The sequence below is a fragment of the Varanus komodoensis genome, unplaced genomic scaffold (assembly GCF_004798865.1).
Source record: "Varanus komodoensis strain SLA01 unplaced genomic scaffold, ASM479886v1 scaffold110, whole genome shotgun sequence".
Lineage (NCBI taxonomy): Eukaryota > Metazoa > Chordata > Lepidosauria > Squamata > Varanidae > Varanus > Varanus komodoensis.
The window spans coordinates 440,073-460,855 of record NW_025335318.1 but is presented as its reverse complement, the minus strand read 5'-3'; the positions used below and the strand labels follow the sequence as shown (position 1 = coordinate 460,855).

The following is a 20,783-nucleotide window of genomic DNA, read 5'->3' as shown; positions in this document are numbered from 1 at the left end:
GAAGGCAAAGTAAAGGATCGAAGGTGATGGTAACAACTTTGATAGCCCATATGTGTGAATGCATAGACGACCACCCTGAGAATGACAGGTGCAGGTAAGCAACCTTCCTTTGGTTAGACCTGTTCTTTATCATCTCCTGAAAGCCGTTCTGGTTCTGGTATCAGAGGCAGTATGGCTATGGACATCAGTTGCTTGGGAGGCTGGCCTTCAGGATTCTGTTTTGCTCATGTCCTTGAGGGGTCCTGTGAGCAGATGGTAGGCCACTGAATGAATAGCATGCTGGACTAGATGGGCCTTAGTCTTGATCCATCATGGCTTCTCTCATGTTCTGAGCTACCTTATGCATGGATAAAAACTGAGCCCTGCCACAAAGTCCTATCCACTTCATTGATCTTCAGTACTTTCCCAGCCTTTTGCTGATGGCACAGAACTCCTTGAAGCAAAACTAAATTCTCCATTTGTTGAAGCATACCTTTCCTTGTAGACCCATCTTTTTTTCAAATGTTGAATGGATTCACTTTTCCATTCTCTCATTTGGAAGGGCAATTGCTTTCAGTTTTCCTTATGGAGCAAGTATCTTTCCCTGGATCTTCCTTTCCAGTGCCTCCTTGACTTCTTTGTTTCTCAGGCTCTAGATTGGTGGGTTCGACATGGTGATGATAATGGAGTAGAACTCTGATTGAACTCTACCCTGGTCCATTGGATGGCTTGTGGTGGGCTTGATGTGCATGAAGACCACTCCTGCTGTAGAAGAGAGTGATGGCTGTGAAGTGGGAGGCGCACACGGAGAGGGCTTTCTGCTGGCCTGCTGAAGAGCTCATCCTGCCAGTAGTGACCAGGAGGTAGCTGTAGGAGATTACAATGCCAGGAAACGTGACTGTGGCCAAGGCAGGGGAGAAGTAGAGGATTTTCCTGGCCTTGCTCATGTCAGCACAGGCAAGCTGCAGCATGATAGGGATGTCTCAGAAGTAGCACTTGAGAAGGTTAGGACTACAGTAAGGCAGCTGGAACACGCTGTGGGTCTGCACTGCTGTTGGCAGTGCTCAAGGCATAAGCATCTGCCACCAATTGCGTACACACACTCTTGGACGTGAGTTGGGGGTAGAAGAGAGGATGACAGGTGGCCACATAATGGTCATAGGCCATAATAGTTAGCATCAGGCATTCCAGAGTGCTGTGGTATGAGATGGACTTGCCTGTCGCAAGGAGGTCAACCAGAAGCCTGGCAGTGGTCTCAGAGGAGTGGCTGGTCTCTATAAGAAAGAGAGCACTGAGGAAGAAATACACGAGTATATGAAGGTCAGGATCAGGATTATCATATCCAAGTTACTCTTTGAGGTAACAAAGTAGATCAATAGGAAGATCCCAAAGAAGAGCGGTTGCAGGTGGTGTTGGTCTGATATGAGGCCCAGCGGGATGAAGTAGGTCACTGAGATGTTGTTCTCCTTGGCAGGCATATCTCTGGATGTGGTATTTTCATAGCAAGACAGGACAGTGACTTGGCTAAGGAAATAATACACAGTCTCATGATTCTAATCTAATTTGCTTTCCTACAGCATAGATAGTTGACCACCATTTTGCTAACCTGTACATGTCCTTCATGGTGCCCCACACAGGAAACTGCCGTATATGGAGACCCTGGGTCTACCTAGCCCAGCATTGTCAACACTGGCTGGCAGTGGGTTTCCTTGGCTTCAGGAATTTATTTTTCTAGCCCTACCAGGAGATACCAAGGAATAAACTTGGGACTATCTGCCTCCAAAGCATGTACTTTACATTCAGCTGCAGCCTCTCCCCCTGATCCAGGCTTCGTCCTACAACAAAAGAAGGCGGAGGGTGAAGAAATTGTGTCAGACCAGATGAAGGACCTGGCTGAAGAAGCATTCCAATATAGCCAGCCAGAGAGGTCAACAACAACAACAACAACAATAAATGGCTCAAGTCCTCTTTTGTGAGGGACAGCAGAACCTTAGTTCAAAGTTCAGCTGACAGAGGGAGGAAGAGATTCCCAGCTGCAATCGGTTCCTCCTTTTGGGCTTGGCATTTACACGTTGACAAAAATAGAGAACAAATAGCATGATATTTGCCCATGTATCTATCTATTTCATTCTTATACTACCCAATAGCTGAATGTATATTCAAATATGTATAGGTCCACACTTAGAAGTATAATTTAAATACAAATACAATGCCTCTCTCCCCATAGCGGACAAGACTGTCCAGGTGCCAGGTGTTGATGGGCAGCTTCAAAGCTTTCCCACTGTATGATCCTTAGACCTTAAACCAGATGTGAATTGGATCACCCATCGAGTAGAGGCCATCTTCAAATAGCTAGCTCTTGAAAATAGAGGACCATCCTCTGTAAAGTAAGATACCTGGCCAGTTCGTAGAGAGAGGATCAATGGAGGTTTCTGAATTTTTAAGGCAAGATGCTTGGCAGTCATTGAAGCTATCAGGACTTGGTCATTGTGCTTCTTATCCAATGTCTATATCCAGTGGTGCAATTAAAAGATTTAGTCTTTGAATTTAATAGTCTTATGGCTGGCAGATGGTAATATGTATTACTTCAGTTGTATGGATTTACCAGCAAACAGAAACAGAACTGGGTTAACAATGTCTAAACTAGATCATATTGCCACCTACCGCAAGACTTTGCTGTACTAGCACTGCATCCAGTATGAAATTTGCCATTTTTCTTGTGATGCCCAATGAAAGAGTTGTCTACTCTGAAGAACTGCCTATAGTGTGAGCAAGAGAAGATGGTCTGATCTGGGTTCTTTGGTTCAATGGTCTGATCCGGGTTCAATGCTGCCCATGTGCCAGCAGGACCCACTGTTGGCACAATGGATAGTCCCTTTTACACTAGTGGAAAGTAACCAAAACAGTCATTTCTGGAGTAGAGCAGGTCAATAGAAGGGAGCTACTACACTGAGACTGTGTCTCTGTTTCTCTCCGACACAGACATACACAAACACACTGGGCTAACCTGGTGGGCACCAAGAAAGGTGCTGGGGGTGCACTGTTGCCTGCAGGCTCAGCTTTTTCTTACACAGGAAAGAGTTTCCACAGTTCTGCTTGGATACAGCTAGAAGTTCTTGATGGAGTTGAATAGAGCATGTGGTTGATCCAGCAGAAGCAGGTCTTCATAAACCAAACCTGGCACCCCCAAGCATGACTGCCTTGTGGGAGTGGGTTCTCTTTTCGTAGCAGTGTGGTAAATACTGTTTGGAAGCAGTGATGTGGTGTGGCAGTGTTTTCCTGACAAAGGTTCTGCAACTGTAGGTATTATTTTTGACTTCTAGATAGTGCATAGGGTGGTGGGGACAGGGGGAAACCAGTGTGGTCAGGAGGAAAAGAAATGCAGAAAATAAGGGCAGTGACAATCACGTTAGCAACAGAGCTTCTTCCCAGTGCCATTCTTACTGATGACAAAAACATCCCAACACTAGGCAAGTCGGTGATTTAAAAACAGAAACAACAATCCATTATCCCAAAACGATGCCATAAAACTCTTAGTTGCTTTTGCTGCAAGAGATCAACACAGCTGTCCCCCCTGGAAATAATGTAGAGGCTGGATAAAAGGCAAATGTAAGCAATTTTGCTCCATTTCTGTTTGAGGAAAGCTGCTATCGCTTAGATTCCTGATCATTCTATATAACTGTTTGGGGACCTGAAAGCAAAACACCATGGCAAGTGATGCAATTTGGTGCAATAGAGTCTCTGTGCTTCCCTGAAAAAAAGCATTAGAGGCTAAGCTTGTGTTCTTCTTCCAGTGAGACCCAGGGCTAATTCATTTTCTTGAAGTACTTCTTGGGGGTTAGAGTACCTCTGAAATATTCCTGTGGAACTTTAAGTAACAGCACCAGAATAATGATTAGAGCAGAATCTGTACCTTGAGACATTAATGAGTCTCTTTTCCTTGAGACTAGACATATTTTGGAGACAAACCTACCTCCCGACTTTAGCAGCTATTTAGCATCTTTTCCAGTCAGAACAAGCTGTTTGCTGTTGTCTGGATGCTCTGCTTGGCCACCTGGACTTGGTTCATACAAGAGTGGTCTTATTATTGCACAGGTGGTGTTCAGTTGCTCTGAATATTTTGCCAAGTAGCTTGAATGTGGGGCTCAAGGCAAGTCTGCTTGACCAATTCTTTTTCACAAGCATCTGATCATGTTTCATGCAGAACCTCCTGTTCTCAAGGGCTTACTTAAGCCCCAGAGGAGCTGGAGGGCTCCTTCACCCAGTTCTATTTTATAATAACTTCCATGAAAGTCTTTGGCTCTTGAGAATAGAGAAGCAGTTTTTGTTCTGACATCTGATTCAGAATAGGATGATGTTTGAGCTCATAGCCTAGTATAGTTGGCTGGAGCACCCTGGTAGTTGTAGGACTTTTTTCTGTATAAATACGCACAGGATTGTGTTTTAAACTGGTCTCTAATGGGCAAATGCATACATTAATGGCAATTCTGATTAGTTCTGACAAATGGTCCTTCCCATATCACAGAAGTTTGCTGGCTTCTGCATGAGCCAAAACCTGCTGGACTAAAATAGCTTCACACAGAAGGGTTCCTTCGTCACACATTGTCCATATTTTTCCTGTGAATGTGAGCAGATAATTCCAGTCTTGGCAAGACTGTCGCTGGCCACATGTATATATTAGTCTTTCCTCATTCCTGTCATGCCAGAGTCTCTGGTTAAATTGTTTTAAAATTTTAGATTGTAAGCTGCTTGGTTTGTGGACTTGTTTTGCACTTAAAACTCGCATCATTCCTGACCATTGGCCATCCTGGAGATCTCTCCTTTCCCTACCACTGTTAAAGAACTTGTTTTAAAGCAGAAACTAGGTTCTTCCATCTGGTGTCCTCCATGTGTGTGGGGCTCTCTGTAATTGCCACTATCCCCAGCCAGCCTGATGGGCCCCAGGTTGGGGAACCCTGGTCTAGATGCATGAGCAAATAGAGGGAAGCAGGAGGAAGGCTGGAAGTGGGAGAGGCTGAAGTGAAAAGGTGAGATTTGACCAGGCATTACAACCTGGAAAAGAGCTTGGTCAATACTAGGAGATGAGGACTTCCAGTGGTAGGAAGCAGCAAGGACAGATGAGACACATTCGAGGTATGGAAGATGTAATTTTGAGATTGCAGAAGAGTACCGAAGCAAAGAGGATGAGGATTGTGGGATAAGCTTAGAGTGGTAGGAAATGAAGACATTTACACTAAGCTTGAACCCAGGGCCCATTCAGGAACTGACAACTGGACCCCACCCCTGACACATTGGTGGCAGCCTCTGATCACAAACCTCAAGTTTGTGATCACACAGTGCCGGGTCATGTCCACCCACAGAGGTTACTTGCCGTAGCTTTCCAGGCCCAGGTGCAGATGTGAAGGGATGGGGCAGCCACATGATCCAGAAGCCCCTTCGATGTGTGATGAATTTATGAACTTCATCCTTATCACATCTTCATGTGATAAACGGATGAACTGGGAACAGTGTATGTGAAGAAAAAGGGAGAAAATATTGAGAAAGAGAGCCTCTGATCACAAACCTCAAGTTTGTGATCACACAGTGCCGGGTCATGTCCACCCACAGAGGTTACTTGCCGTAGCTTTCCAGGCCCAGGTGCAGATGTGAAGGGATGGGGCAGCCACATGATCCAGAAGCCCCTTCGATGTGTGATGAATTTATGAACTTCATCCTTATCACATCTTCATGTGATAAACGGATGAACTGGGAACAGTGTATGTGAAGAAAAAGGGAGAAAATATTGAGAAAGAGAGGGGAAATAGTATGATGAAAAGTTTAAGTGAACTGAACTTTTCAAGTTGGGCTTGAATCCAGAAAGAAGGATTCTGCTTCCGGAAGACCCCTCAGCTGTAACATTTGGGATTCCCAGTCACCACAGCTCATCCCATTCAGCAGGGCCTCTTAACTTCCAGTGTAGTGTTTTCAGAAGGATGGAGAGACTGTAGTGGGAAGGAGGATATGAGGAAGCTCATACCCTCTAGCACAGTTGAGGCAGCTTAAATCTGGATCCAAACTGGTTAGAAAGCAAAGTAAACATGTCAAGGTCATATGGCACATGTCAAAAGGTATCAATGCACAAAAGAATTTTAGCTGTTTCAGAATATTAGAATGGATGGATTGTATAGGGATTATATTATCTGTATTATAATCGCCATCCAATTGCTCATATACCACCTCTTATCATTAAGCAGGGAACACACTTTTACTAATCTGGAAGGAAAGTCCTTATTGACAAATGGAAAGTTAATAGATCACTTGGTACTGATCTTACAACAGAAAATATAAAATCTGTCATTAGCATCAGTCTCTGTACCAGAGGATTAGATAATGGCTAACAATTTTAAAAATGGGATCCAGGAAATTACATTCTGGTTAGCTTGACATTCTGTTCTGGATAAATTGGAGGAAAACACTATTAAATATAGAATCAGTAATCATACAGAGGGACAAGCCCTGCTGAAAAAGAATAAATATATTTTCCATGAAAGTACATCTGGTATTATAGAGGTGGAAAAGTGCAGAAAAGGATAATTAAAACAAGTCAGTGTGGCATAGTGGTTTGAGTGTTGGACTGGAACTTGGAGATCCAGGTTTTAGTCCCCACTCAGTCATGAAGCTCTCTGGGTGACTTTGGGTCAGTCACTCACTCTCAGCCTAACCTACCTCACAGGGTTGTTGGCAGGATAAAATGGAGAGGAGGATAACTTTGTAAGCTGCCTTGGGTTCTTTGTAAGAGGAAGGAAAGTGGAAGATAAATGCAATGTAATAATAGTATTAATGATCAGAAGGCTGGAGGAACTTCCTCATGGGGAAAGGTTACAAAAAAGGCAAGAAAGGAGAGACAAGACAGAGATGTACAAAATTAAGGACTGTGTGGAGAAAGTGGTTGGAGAGACATTTTTCCTTCTCTCTTAATACTAGAACTGGGCATTATCCTGAGAAGATGAATGGTGAGAGATTCAAGCCAGATAAAAGGAATTACTTCACACAGCACATAGTTAAACTCATTTCCACAAGATGTAGTGATGGTCACCAGTCTGAATGCTTTAAAACAGGATTGGACAAGTCCATGCAAGATAATGGCCATGAATGGCAATTAGTCTTGATGGCTATTAGTCTTGATGACTGTGTGTTCCCTCCAGTATCAGAGACAGCTTGCCTGAGCAGACCAGTTGCTGGGGAACGTAGTTGGAGGGATGCTCTTGTACTCACATCCCACTTGTGAGTCTCCCATAGGTAGCAGGTTGGCCACTGTGTCAACAAAATCTCATTATATATCAGATGAAACTTTGGCCTGGTCCAGCAGAGCTTTTCTTATATTCTTAGAACTCTTTATGAGTTAAAATAAACTTCACCTGGATAGCTGACCTCATACCTGGAGATTCTGGATCTATAAAGGGGAGGCTTATTCACTGCTGTCAGTGAGCTAAAAACGGTATTGAATATAGCTGTGACTTGGTACAGAGGATGTACAATCTACACAGGATGGGCGAGATGTGACAGATGAGTTTTGGATGGGCAGATCAATAATGTGTGTGAGTTGGAGACTAAGTCAGGTCCTCCATTCCCGGCCTTTGCATACATGTGTCTGTAACTCTGGGGTTGAGCCCCAAGGATGCAGGAGGGGTGCGCAGACACCAGAAGGATGAAGCTGCAGTCTTCCAGGTCTTTCTCAATGGATTCTTCACTTTGTCAAGGGGAAAGTGCCTCAGCTCTCCAGGGTGACAATAGACTGGGCTTGAACTCAGGCCCAGGGCCCAAATCCTGCTTGCCTGGGCTCCCAGCCCAGCCCTCAGAGGGCCAGCGCCCTCTTTTCTGCAGCACTGGGTGGTTCCCACTCTCATTCCTGAATTGGCGGGAGGTTTTCCAGCTTGTGCACAGCTTTCCCTCCTAAAGGGCTGGATACCTCTCCTGAGGCTTAGAACTTTTCTACATGAACCTTGTGGAACTCTATGACAAGGTTTCGAGGTTGCTAGTGGATGTGGTTTACCTGGATTTCAACAAGGGCTTTGACAAAATGCCACATGATATCCTGGTTGAGAAATTGAGGAGTTTTGGGATAGACCCATCTGACAGATTAGGGCAGGGTTGATGAACCGAAAGCAGAGGGTAACTATTAGCAGGGAGTCATCAGGATGGCGGCCAGTGACAAGAGTTGTCCCCCAGGGCTCTGTCCTGGGACCGATCCTGTTCAATATTTTCATCAATGACTTGGAAGAGTGGGTGCCCAGTCTGCTGCTGATCAAATTTGCAGATGATACTAAAACGGGAGCAGTGGCCACAACTGAGAAGCAGGTACTCCAGATCCAGAAGGGTCCAGACAGACTATGGAAGTGGGCAGGGGACAACAGGATGGCATTCAGTGTGGATAAGTGCAAGGTCTTGCACTTGGGGATTAGGAATGGGCATCATAAGTACAGGTTAGGGGACAAGTGGCTGAAGAGCAGCACTTGTGAAAGGGATCTCGGGTCAACTGCAGGCTAGATATGAGTCAGCAGTGTGACGCAGTGGTCAAGAGGGCAAGCGCCACCCTTGGGTGCATAGCCAGAAGTGTGGCTTCTAGGTCAAGAGAGGCATTACTGCCACTCTGTATGACTCTGGTGCGCCCACAACTGGAGTATTGTGTTCAGTTCTGGGCTCCACATTACAGGAAGGATATAGCCAGGTTGGAATTGGTGCAGCGTAGGGCCACAAGGATGGTGGCCAGATTGCAGGGAAAGCCATATGAGCTGAGACTGAGGGAACTGGGTCTTTTCAGACTGGAGAAAAGACCGAGGGGATCTGTTGCCAACATATAGGTATATGAGGGGGTGCCACATGGAGGTCAGTAAGACCTGTTCTCCCATGCAGAGATGGGCAGGACGTGTTCCAACGGAGCCAAGCTCAGGGAACCAAGGTTCAATTTGGATGCCAGGAAGTAGGCATGTCGGGAGCAGAGCTGGGGGTCAGACTAGAGGGCCTGGGAGGGTCCTTCTGACTTGCTCTGTTTCTATGTTCCGTTTACCAGTCACCAGGGATTCCTGCCTCACAGTTGTTGGTGGCTTCTTTGGATAGTGCCATGAATGGTACTCCATGTTCACTCCTGTTTTTTAAAAGCACTTTCTGTGGGCTATTTATTTATTTTAGAGTGTGATGAATGTGGCATTATTTTTGATGCTAAAAGAAACTGTATTTTCCCACCTGTGTATCTGTACATTTTCCCTATAGTACTGCAGGTCATGTAAGAAAACCACAGGAAATGAAAAGTTCTTTGTCTAGCATCCTGAACCCAGTTCCACAACAAAGCCAAAAGTAGAAAAGCTCTTACTGGCAGTAAGAACTTGAAGCTAAAATACACCCATCTTTTCTGCATTTTGACCCCATCCATTTTGTCCCTGGCCCACCCTGCACTAGAATGTGCCCCCCTCCCCAGCATCTCCAAAACTGAATTCAGTCCCTGAGCCCCTGCTGCAAACGGATTCCCAGAGCCAAGGTTTTGGAGGATTGCACCTGACCTATTTTCCCAGTTAGCTTACCAAGGGATAATTGGCACGTGAACGTGAACAGGCAGCGAAGGGCAAGTCTCCCAGGTCTTCAGCTGAAGTTATATCAGCCCAGCGGCTTCCTTCAGTAGAGGCTTTACTCAAGTTGCCCACAGAGGCAGCCAGAGACCTGCACTCATAGCATGCTTGAGTTCCATTGTAATGCAGCTGCTGCTCTGGGCAGGCAGGGAAGGCAACACCGAATGGCTCCGCATGCAGCACAGGACAGGTCCTGATGCTGGTGTGGTGGGGGCTGGCAGGGGCTCTGAGCAAATGCCTTCCCCAAATGCAAAGGCCGCCAGCTTGAAAACAGGACTTTTGCGGGATTCTTCCTCTGGGGACAGAACTGAGCTCGGACAGTGCAGTTCAGCAAGCGGACCCGTGCCTCACTTCTGCAGCAGCTGCGGCTCAGGGAGTGAAAAACAGACTGCAAGTTAATTTATGAGGTGAGTATATCCCCTCCGCTCTGATCCCTGCTTGCTAGGAGATGATCATAAAAGCCTAATAGTCTGACATTTTTATGATCGCACAGGGACACTATAAAAACTGGACAATCTCTAAAGGTGTGGGGAAATGGTAGGGTCTTGGGGAGGCGTTCTAGGAATTAGGGAATTGGAAAGATCTTCCTTGTATCATGTTTCCTGCCCTTCACCATGGACACCAAAGCCTGCATCCTCCCTCACAAGCCAGACGCCTCCCAATGACCCTTGCCGGCTGCTCTGATGTCCTGACAAACCTTTTTATTTAATTATTATTTTTAAAATTAGCATTTTATTGATTCACAATTGCTTTTGCATTGTTCTAATTTGATTTATTTGTATTGGTGTTTGGTAAGCAACAGTGAGAACTGGACACGGAACCACTGATTGGTTCAAAACTGAGAAAGGAGTTCGGCAAGGCTGTGGCTGGATGGAGTCACTGAAGCAGTTGGCGTGAGCTTGAGTGGACTGCAGGGGATGGTGGAGGACAGGGAGGCCTGGAGGAGTGTTGTCCATGGGGTCGCGATGGGTCGGACATGATTTCGCGTCTAACAACAACAAATTTTATTGTACTGTTTTATTGATTGTTTTCATGATTATTGGTTTTAATCTTGCAAGCCGTCCTGAGATGCGATAGTGAAGGATGGCATATAAATATTTTAAATAAATAAAAAATAAATAAATCGGGAAAAGACGTGTGTCATGTATGATTTCAGCTGCAAAATATATAGTATAATTGTTTCTGGTTATATAATTTGATTGTTTCTTTAGCTTGAACCAACACCCCATTCTGTGCTTTACTTTCCTTGACCCAGGAGAACATTTGGAGAAAAATTATGTGTGCATGCAAGAAAATGGAATACTTGCTTCTGTATGTTCTGGAAATTCCAGCCTTTGAAATAAGCATGGAAAAACAAAGGAGATTGGCTGGAATTGATTCCAAATATGTGAATGGAGGTTTTGATCTCTAAGGGGTTTTGTTTCCCAGGATTATTTCCATTATTTTAAAAATAGTTCAGAATAAATTAAGCATTTGATTTTACCCAAATAAAGACTTTACCAAAATTAAATGTGTGCATACTATGAATTTATGTTCATAGCATCAGAACATATTCACATAAAATGACACGGCGTGGCATAAAGTAAAGCTGTTAATACTACCTGCAGGTTATTGGGTTGTTTCTTTTGTTTTTAATTAATAAGTATTATTTTGGAGGCATGTGTTTTTCCGACTTTTTCTACCTTTCCTCTCTAGCCAGCTTGTGTATTTCAGTTCACTTAATTATGTCGACCTACTGCCATGTCTCAATTTCTCCATCTTAGAATGTTGTGTTTGATTCTTCTTAGAACTCCTCTCTGTCCTCCAATTCTTTCTATATATTCCAGCCATCTGGGAAACTGCTACATGAAATCAAATATCAAGCCTGGAGAAGGAATTATTTCAATGAACAATGGAAGTTCTTTACTTCAAAGCTCTGAATAAGGAGTTCAGTGTGGAGGCTTCGGTGAGTTCTGGCTACCTGCAGGGAACTTGGGTTGTATCATAGGTAGGTTTGGGGTTATTGAATTAATCTTAATTTAGAGCTGACACACACAATCTAACCCTGGTCCTTTGGAGAGCTGTTGGACTGCTCTTGAGAACGCTCCAGTATTTGTCCAGTTCTTGAGTGACTACCTTTAACCCATCTCTGGAAAGAATGCAGACTATGGTGAACGGTGATTTAGACATACATGCATACAGTCAGCATTACTAAGTGGTTGGAAAGCCAATTGACTTGACTTCATTCTGTACAACATATTGTGAATGAAGCCTGTACTTTTTCTTGTAACAGGGACAGAATTATGAATGTGAGCTCAGGATGCTTTGTTTTAATAGAAGAAAATCAAAGTGTACTCAAATGTCCTTGAATTATTCATTTAAACATGAATGTTGGATTCTTTTCCTGCCTGGGGTATCTTTAACAACCATACATTTTTCTTTGCTTCCCTCATTCTCGTTTCCCCAGCTATTGTCTCTGTCTGCTTATATTTGTTGAACACTATGAAAATGTTGAATGGCACTTCAGCTCCTGAGTTCATCCTGCTGGGTTTCCCTGAGCTCCAAGAATTCCGGTTCCTCTTGTTCATCACTTTCTTGGTGGTCTACCTCTTTGTACTCCTTGGCAATGCCTTGATCATTCTTATCTCAAAGATGGACATCGGCCTGCGCATCCCAATGTATTTCTTCTTAAGCAACTTCTCTTTCTTAGAGATGTGCTACACCTCAGTCACGGTCCCCCGGCTTCTGGGGGACTTCCTCACTGGCCCCCATGCCGTCTCCCTCTGGACATGCCTTACTCAGATGTATTTCTTCTTCTTCTTTGGCACCACGGAATTCTTCCTCCTGGCCACCATGGCCTTTGACCGATATTTAGCCATCTGCCACCCCCTGCAGTATCCAGTACTCATGGACAACCATGCCTGCATTTCCCTAGCCTTGGGGTCCTGGTTGAGTGGCTTCCTGACGCCCTTCTTACCCATAGCTTTCATCTCCCAGCTCCCCTTCAACAGTAGCAACCAACTGGACCACTTTTTCTGTGACACAGGACCCTTGATCAAGCTGTCGACTGGTGACACCTTCATGGCCGAGGCAGTAGTCTTCCTGGTCTCAGCAGTGATTGTGCTCCTGTCGTTCATTCTGACTTTGATTTCTTATGCCCTGATTGTTTCTACTATCTGCCGTATCCCATCTGCTTCGGGAAGACACAAGGCCTTTTCCACATGTTTCAGCCACCTCATGGTGGTCACTATCTTTTACGGCACGGTCATCTTCATGTACCTCTGCCCTCGTTTTGGCCAGGCTTCTGAGACTGACAAAGTTGTATCCGTGTTCTATGCCGTCCTCACTCCAGTGCTGAATCCTATCATCTACACCCTGAGGAACAAAGATGTGAAAAGAGCCTTAAGGAAGGTGCTCAGCCAGGTGAAGAGCACATGACTGAGGCAGAGAGAAGACGCTCTCTTCACTGTAGCCTTCGCACACCTGCATCCCTCCAGATGTGCTGGATGACTCCTCCCATAATTCCAGCCATGTTGACTGTGAATTGTAGGAATTGCAGCCCAACATATCAGAGGGGTATAAGGTTGGGAAGGCTGCCTTTCATTGCCATGAATTTCAGCACACAGGTGTTGGATGCATGCAATCCATTGAAAGTGTGCATCTCTGAATTTTCTCCAAGGAATATTGTACTCGTAAGACAAATGCTTGTTTCATGCTTAATGTTTGTAAGCTGACTGGCTAAATAAAAAAATAAAATTTAGTTGGGATTAAAACTCATTTTTTCCTAATGGGCCATGAATATAACCTAAGACTAATTTCAACAAGCATATTACCAGCACGTGTTGTTGCAGTGACAGATGCTACAACGAAGCCAAATTGCAGATACTTATCTTTTCTGCAGTATGAATATCTCCTTTCCATGAAATGTTTCTGATAAATTTGTATTACATGGCCACTAAAACAGCTCAGATTTACCAAGAAGTGCACACAATGTAATAGGGATGGAAAACTTACAGTGATGCTAGTAGGCGACCAGAAGCAAACCGATAAAGCACCATAGTAATGGGAATAGCATTTGGGCCCCTGATTCGGATATAAGGTCAGCAGAAGCAGATGCTCCTGGTTTGCTGGACTTTATTGCTTCAGGTTGTAGAAGGGCACTAGATTCCTGCATGCTGCTCTGGTGACGCCTGGGTATCTATCCATATCTGTGACGGGCAAATAGCATGACAAGAAGAGGGTTCTGGCATTGGTTTCTTACAGATACACCAGTTTTCTACGTGCTGGGCTTTGTATGTGTATGCATGTGATCACACAAATCCTTCTCTCTGCAATCAGAACTGACAAGGTCCAACAGCAGCGCTTGCTTCTCTGCCGATTGTGATGCGCAGCTTGAAAGGTCTACAGAGAACAGGGGCTGGAAGCCAGTTTCCTGTTGTGCCTGGCAAAGATGGCGAGGAAAACCTTAACAGGAGGCTCCTTGCTCCTGATTAAAATGTGGTGAGGCTGTGGTGTGGTTAAAATTCTTCTCACTGTGGAGTTGGATGCCACAGAACCTAGTTTCCTACTGGGTTGTGCGTACACAGGGTGTATGCAGCATAAATGGCCATTTGCTGCCATGGTAGGTGGTAATTAAAACTGGAGATCTGATTTCAAAGTCAAGTGTCCTGATTGTCCAAGCCCAAGTCAAATCATGAGGAATGCGGGACTTTCTGTTGTTCTGTAGCAGAGGTAACAGCTTCTTCTAAACTCACAGCAATGAGGTTACTTAATTAGCTGATACTTCCCCATAATTTTCTACCTGGTCATTCTATTGGCGGTGCCAGAAATTGAACCTGGAAACTGAACCTGGGGGCTGAGTATGTGCTCTGTTATAGAACCTCCCCCAAAAATGGTATAAGGGAAAACATTCCACTTTCAGTATTTAGTTAGCTCTGAAGACACAATGTATCTCATTGTTCTGTGCCCACATTTTCCTCAGTTTCTGTCAAAGCGAAGTTAACAGGTGCCTTTGAGGGGACAAGGGCACAGCTGAGCACAGCCAACAGATAAAAGATCCAGCCGCAAGCATCTCTATCACATGACACAGACTACTAGAGATAACAGCACTTTCCCCATCAAGCCCAAAATATTTTCAGTCTTGTAAATCTTTTCCCCATGAATTATTGCATAGCTTGAAAGGTTGGCTCATAATGAGAAGGGGCTGCTCCTTTTCCTTAAACCTGTGAACTGATTTTGTTGGAGTTGCCTTGCCTTATTTGTGGTTTGTCTCTCCATTCTAATGCTAAAGGGCTAGTATCCATTTCTATTAATGGGAGACCATATTTTAAACAAATTGCTGATTGCCATTGTCTTCAAGAGACTTTGAGGAGATCATAGGAGTCCACATGAATCAAATGATATATTTTTTTCCTCTTGAACCACCGAGATGAAAAGATAGATCAGACAGCAAGCTTTTCAGTTACATATCCCTACTGTCTGAATGTTTTCCATGTTGCCCTACAAATAAGTTTGTAAAAATACATTGCTTCAAGCAGTTTGTTTTCTTTCAGTGCCTTTTACAGTAAGCATGACAACTGCTGATGTGGTTACGAATTAACCTTGGCTAATGGTGTCAGTGGAGGCTGTAGCCTCACAGGTGGCGCACACTGCAATATTTCCAGCAGGTACTTCTAGTTGTAGGATGCAACAGACTGGCCTGGTGGCAATTAAATAAGCGGGTGCCATAGAGCTGAAATCAGTAGCAACTTTCTTGGGTTGCTCTTAAGATCTTACCTCTGCCATGGGCTGGAAAGTATTTTCCTCCAGATCAGATTGGGAGGTGACCCAGGTTTTTTGCTTGCTCCAGAAGAACAGTTTGACTTACTTGCATGAGTCACTTGGAGCCATTGCTGAAAAAGCACCTATCATAAAGCATCTGATGATACTCTTCTGGGCTACACAGATTGATCTGTCGTAAGTGGCTGTTGGACTGTGTGGCTATTTGGACCATGCTAAGTTCTCTGTATGGCTTTCCACATGTTGCTGTCCCCGAACCAAAAAGAACATCAGATTTCTAGTCCTTACATTTGTAAAGAAAGGTTTAAACATGTATTAACTGTGCATCTGAAACCCAGAAAAAGCATGAATCAAACAGAAAGCTTAGTTTCACCATTATCATTAGGAACAGAAAAGGGAAAAAGTTAATAGAAGAAGAACCTTCATGAGAATTTTAAGCATGTGGATTGAAGGACTTGCTATACTCAGCGGGTATCAGGAGCAATCCAAAACATTTCTGCCTCTCCAGTCCACAATAGAAACCAGCAAAACTGGCTGTGAATTTTACTTCAAATCTGGCTAAAGTTCAGCTGGCAGCATGCACTTGTACACCAGTTGCTGGGGAACATGGGTGGGGGGATGCTGTTATGCTCATGCCCTCCTAGTGAAGTACCTGCGGACAATGGATTGCAGGTGTGTGAACAGAATGCTGGACTACATGGACCCTGAGTCTGATCCAGCAGGGCTCTTCCCACATCCTTCCGTTCCGAAAGCATCCCATATTTCTCAGCCTTCAGACGGTAATTGTCATTATTTGTGTGCTGCAGCCAAGTGAAGAGGTTCCTCTTTGAACAAACATCTGGCTCTGCTGTTATCAGATGATAAGCATGCGGCATCAAATGTGGTTCTTGCATAAGCCTTGGTGGAGAAGACACCCAGAGAACATCTCCGTATTTCCTCTCAGAAGTCCTTTTTAATGGTATCTATACATTCAATGTGCAAGCCACCAAATGATTACCGATCTAGTTATGTATGTGTTTGCAGGGAGCTGGACAAATTTCATTGACAAAGTACATCTCTGCATGCTCAGTTCCTGGCACTGCCCCAGAAAGAGGCCTGAGATACCACCGGCTGGGATCATTGGCTGGCTAGTTTAAGCAGTATTTGGCTAGATGGGCCACTGCTATGAGTGAGCAAATGGCAGCTTCCTCCTTTATAATAGATGCATATGCAAACTGGTTCTTTGAGCCAAAGACTCTGAATTCAGGAGCCCACAAGGATGCAGAGCCTCTTTCTGCCTGAGGGCTGAATCCAAAGCCAGAGAATCTCTTGGGCTACATTCCAGAGGCGGATAGGACTGCAGACAAAAAGGGGCAAGGCCAAAATGTTCAAAAATACAAAGAAGCCCCCAGGCAATTGTACCTTAAATTTCTTACTGCCAGAAATGAAGCTTTAGTAGAGGCACTTCAACCTTTTTGAATGGGGAAAATTGCGAACATGGTTGGAAAGAAGGCATGGCCAGAGGAAGGGGAGTGGGAATGTGGAGAGGCAATTGACTGACAGGCATGCGGCTCAACACCCATGCTGTACTTCAGTGAAGGGCACAAGCTGTACTAATTTCTGAACCCAAGCGACAGCCTCTGTACATCTGTTGATTTTGCATAGCTTGGCTCCATCATCAATTCACATGGATGTTGCAGCCATCCGGGAAATTAGAAGAAGCCAGAGACTTGGAAGAGCAGCAATGAAGGAACTAGACAAGATCATCAGGTATAAGGCCGTTTCACTGGGGAGTAAGTCTGCGCTCATGCACCCTGTGGTTTTCCTGGTGGCTACGCATAGTATGAAAGCTGGATAGTGAAAGAAGCAGACAGGAAGAAAAAGGGTGTGTTTGAAACGTGGTGCTGGAGGAGAGCTGTGTGAATGACTGAACGGAGGACAAACAAATGGGCCCTAGATCAAACCAGAACTTTCCCTGGAAGCAAAAATGACGAAACTTTGGGAGCATCATGAGAAGGCAAGACTCACTGGAAGGAAATAATCCTAGGGGAAATTGAAGGTAGAATAAGAAAAGAAAGACCAAATATGAGATGGATTGACTCCATAAAGGAAGCCACAGCCTTGTGTTTACATGAGCTGAGCAGATCTGTCAAACACAGGACATTTTGGAGGGCCCTCATTCATAGGGTAGCTGTAAGTCAAAGATGACTTGACAGCACATCACAACAACAAATATATCTGCTGATTTTGTATTTTTGGGCTCCTTAAGCACATGGATTTGTTCAGTTGCTGGAACCCAGCAAACGTGTGCCCACTGCCTCCCCCTGCATCTCACCTGTGTGCCTTGGTATTCCCCAGGTGCTCATTAGACAGCTGCTGCCATCTATAGGTGGTTCTGTTCCACACAGTCAGGGTGACAGGGATGCTTGTGCAACACTCTCACAATTGCTCTGGGCATCGTCTGTCCTTGGAGGTCCAAGGTCATCCAGCACTGATGACTGGGAGGCAGCGTTGTTAAAGAAGGACAGGAGGCCATTTCAGGTCTTCTTGTCAGCAGGAGAAGAGCAAGGCAGGCAGAGCTGGGCAGCTGGATCATGGAAGTGGGGATGGTGAGTACTGTCGCTAGCCTAGAAGGTCAACTGATTCTAGGGAATCTAGGCAGTTGCCAGGTTGGATGTTGCTACTGGACCCTTTTGTCTTGTCTTCTTTCTAAGTCTGGATACAACTGTTGTGGCCAGGAAGTGGAAGCCATGCAACCTGTCATCACGTTGATCTGAACATTTCTTCAAGTCATCGAAGTGCGATTTGTCTTTCTCATTATTTTGGCACAGGAAAAAAAGGGCTTGATCTGTGTGCTGAGTTGCTTTTCACAGGTTACTCATGCAGTGGTAACCTCTGCTAACCTCCCTTAAAAGACCTTAATGTGATGCTCGTAATGTGGACCTTGGTCCAAGAGTGGATTACATTCAGGGAGAGTGGAAGGTGCCTGAAACTATGAAGTAGGAGGAGGTAATACAGTAACTTGGGTCAGTTCTCTCTGGTCTCTAAAGGTAGTTGTCTTAAGACACAGGAACATCCAACCCCACTGCAATCCCATATATACTTTGTCATACCATACCTAAAAGAATGCTTGCACCCATATATGCCCTCCTGCCCCTTGAAATCAGCAACAGAGGCCCTTCTCTGGGAACCCTCCGTGAATGATATTAGGAGGGTGAGTACCCGGAGGAGGGCTTTCTCTGCGGTGGCACCCAATCTATGGAATGCGCTCCCCAGAGAGGTCTGCCTGGCGCCATCGTTATTTGTTTTTTGGTGCCAGGCTAAGACCTGTTTATTTAAAACTTATTTTAATTGTTAATTTATTTATTTAACTAGGGTGTTTTTTTAATTTTTAGCCGAGAATGCACTGAGGTTTTATTGCACTGGGGTTTTATTGTATTGGGGTTTTATTGTATTGTTATTTATTGATGTTTTGTGAGCTGCCCTGAGGCTTTATTGTGATGGGGCGGCATAGAAATGTTTTAAATAATAATAATAAAAATAATATTCCTTTGATGTTGAAGTATGCTGGAGACAAACACAGTTTAAGCATTATTCTGCACTTGTCCTTAGTCAGACCACAGCGATATTCCAGAGGATAGCAATATTCTGCTTTGGGATGGGTCATGAGTCATGCTGACAAAGGGCAAGCCTATATTTCAGTATGGCAGGCACGGTAAAATCTGGAACAGAAGGCAACATCACAGAACCACACAGAAGTGGAAGAACCCAGAAGGTCACCTAGCCAGCTTACCAGCTGTAAGGAAGGATTTACCAGCCATCACAAGGTAGCCTGTTTGCAGCAAAGCAGCCAAGGTCTTGTGGCACCATAAAAACAAGTGTTATAAATAAAGCTTCTGATGTTTGAGTTCCAGCATAAGACAGCTATATGGTGCTTTTGGTATGGATCAATGCAGAGGTTGCCAGTGGAACCCGTTCTTACCTGCAAAACAAATGTGGCTTGTGGGTGACTGTGATTCCAGGTAGGGCATCTCCCAGCTGACTTGCCCTCTCTATTGGAAGAGTTTATTGGTTTGCAATAACATTTGCAGTTTAATCATGCTTATAGTTAAATATTTGCAATATGTTCCATCACATTATTTTGGCACACACATACATTAGTGTGCATGTGTGTGGGAGAGTTATGTGTGAACTCTAGTAACAAAATTTCAATTGTTCCTGTTTTGTCCCTAGAATCCTGAAAAATCAGGCAGAAGGTGATGTTGACTGTTGTGTACGCAGCCTTCTGCTCCTGCAACAAGACTTCTTCCATTTCTCACTTCCTACATGCTGCACCCCTCCAGAGGGCCCAGCGAACCCTCCTCATTGCTCTTTGGGCAATCCATTTGCACTGCTTGCAAAACCCATTGTTTGGATTGGACGTGCCTGTCGGAATTAAAATGCATAATATAAATTGCTTGGAATACCGTGAGAACTTGTGCCACTACGTTCTTTTTAAGGCAACTCTGTAGTTAGGTAGGGAACACCGACCCCGCGCTGCAAGAGACGCTTCCGCCCACCTCCAGCATCACGCCGCTCCCGGGCAAGCGAATGCAGGCAGACGCACGCGGCTGCGACCTCGACAGCAGCCAGCTCCACCGGCCAGCGCGGCCGCACGCGGCGCCGGAGAGCGCCGCCCGCCGGCCCAGGTGATCGGGCGCGTGCGGTGCGCGACGGGGCGGGTCTCGGAGGCGCCCTGCAGAGTCAAAGCCGCGGCAACGGCCAGGAGGGAACGGCCCCCCAGGCAGGAAACACCGACCCCGCACTGCAAGAGACGCTTCCGCCCACCTCCAGCATCATGCCGCTCCCGGGCAAGCGAATGCAGGCAGACGCACGCGGCTGCGACCTCGACGGCAGCCAGCTCCACCGGCCAGCGCGGCCTCACGCGGCGCCGGAGAGCGCCGCCCGCCGGCCCAGGTGATCGGGCGCGCGCGGTGCGCGACGGGGCGGGTCTCGGAGGCGCCCTGCGGAGTCAAAGCCGCGGCAACGGCCGGGGCCGGCGGCCGAAGGGCGGCGACCAAAGGGGTCGCCGCTGTTTGGGGTGCCGTTCGGGGGGACGAGAGGGGGGCTGGGCTGGCCATGGACTCTTGTTGAAATAGGCTTGCCTACTGCTGATTCTCAGGGAAGAGGAAGGATTCCCTTTTTCTTTTTTTCTTTTTCTTTTTTCTTTTTATCGTTCTTTTTCTCCTCCTTTGACCTACTTTATAATCTTACCCTGCTTTAATCAGTGCTTTGAGTCATTCCTGGCCATGTCGACGTTTATATATCCTGGGGAACCCACGGGGGCTGCTATTGGCGTGGTCACGGGCAATGGTCGTTACAACAATAGGGGCTTAACGTGTCCACGTAGAAGAAGGATGGACAGATGGCTGGCACCTGTCCCTCCTTCTGATCCTGCCCCCAACCAGAGGGCGCCAGGTAGCCTTG

General features: G+C 45.5%; 1 protein-coding gene across 1 annotated transcript; it reads left to right on the top strand.

Moving 5' to 3' along the window:
* Window positions 1–12,068: 12,068 nt before the first annotated feature.
* Window positions 12,069–12,998, top strand: LOC123018543 (olfactory receptor 11L1-like). Its single transcript, XM_044420755.1, has one exon. It carries the CDS (start codon window positions 12,069–12,071, stop codon window positions 12,996–12,998), a length of 930 nt encoding a protein of 309 aa, XP_044276690.1.
* Window positions 12,999–20,783: the final 7,785 nt, after the last annotated feature.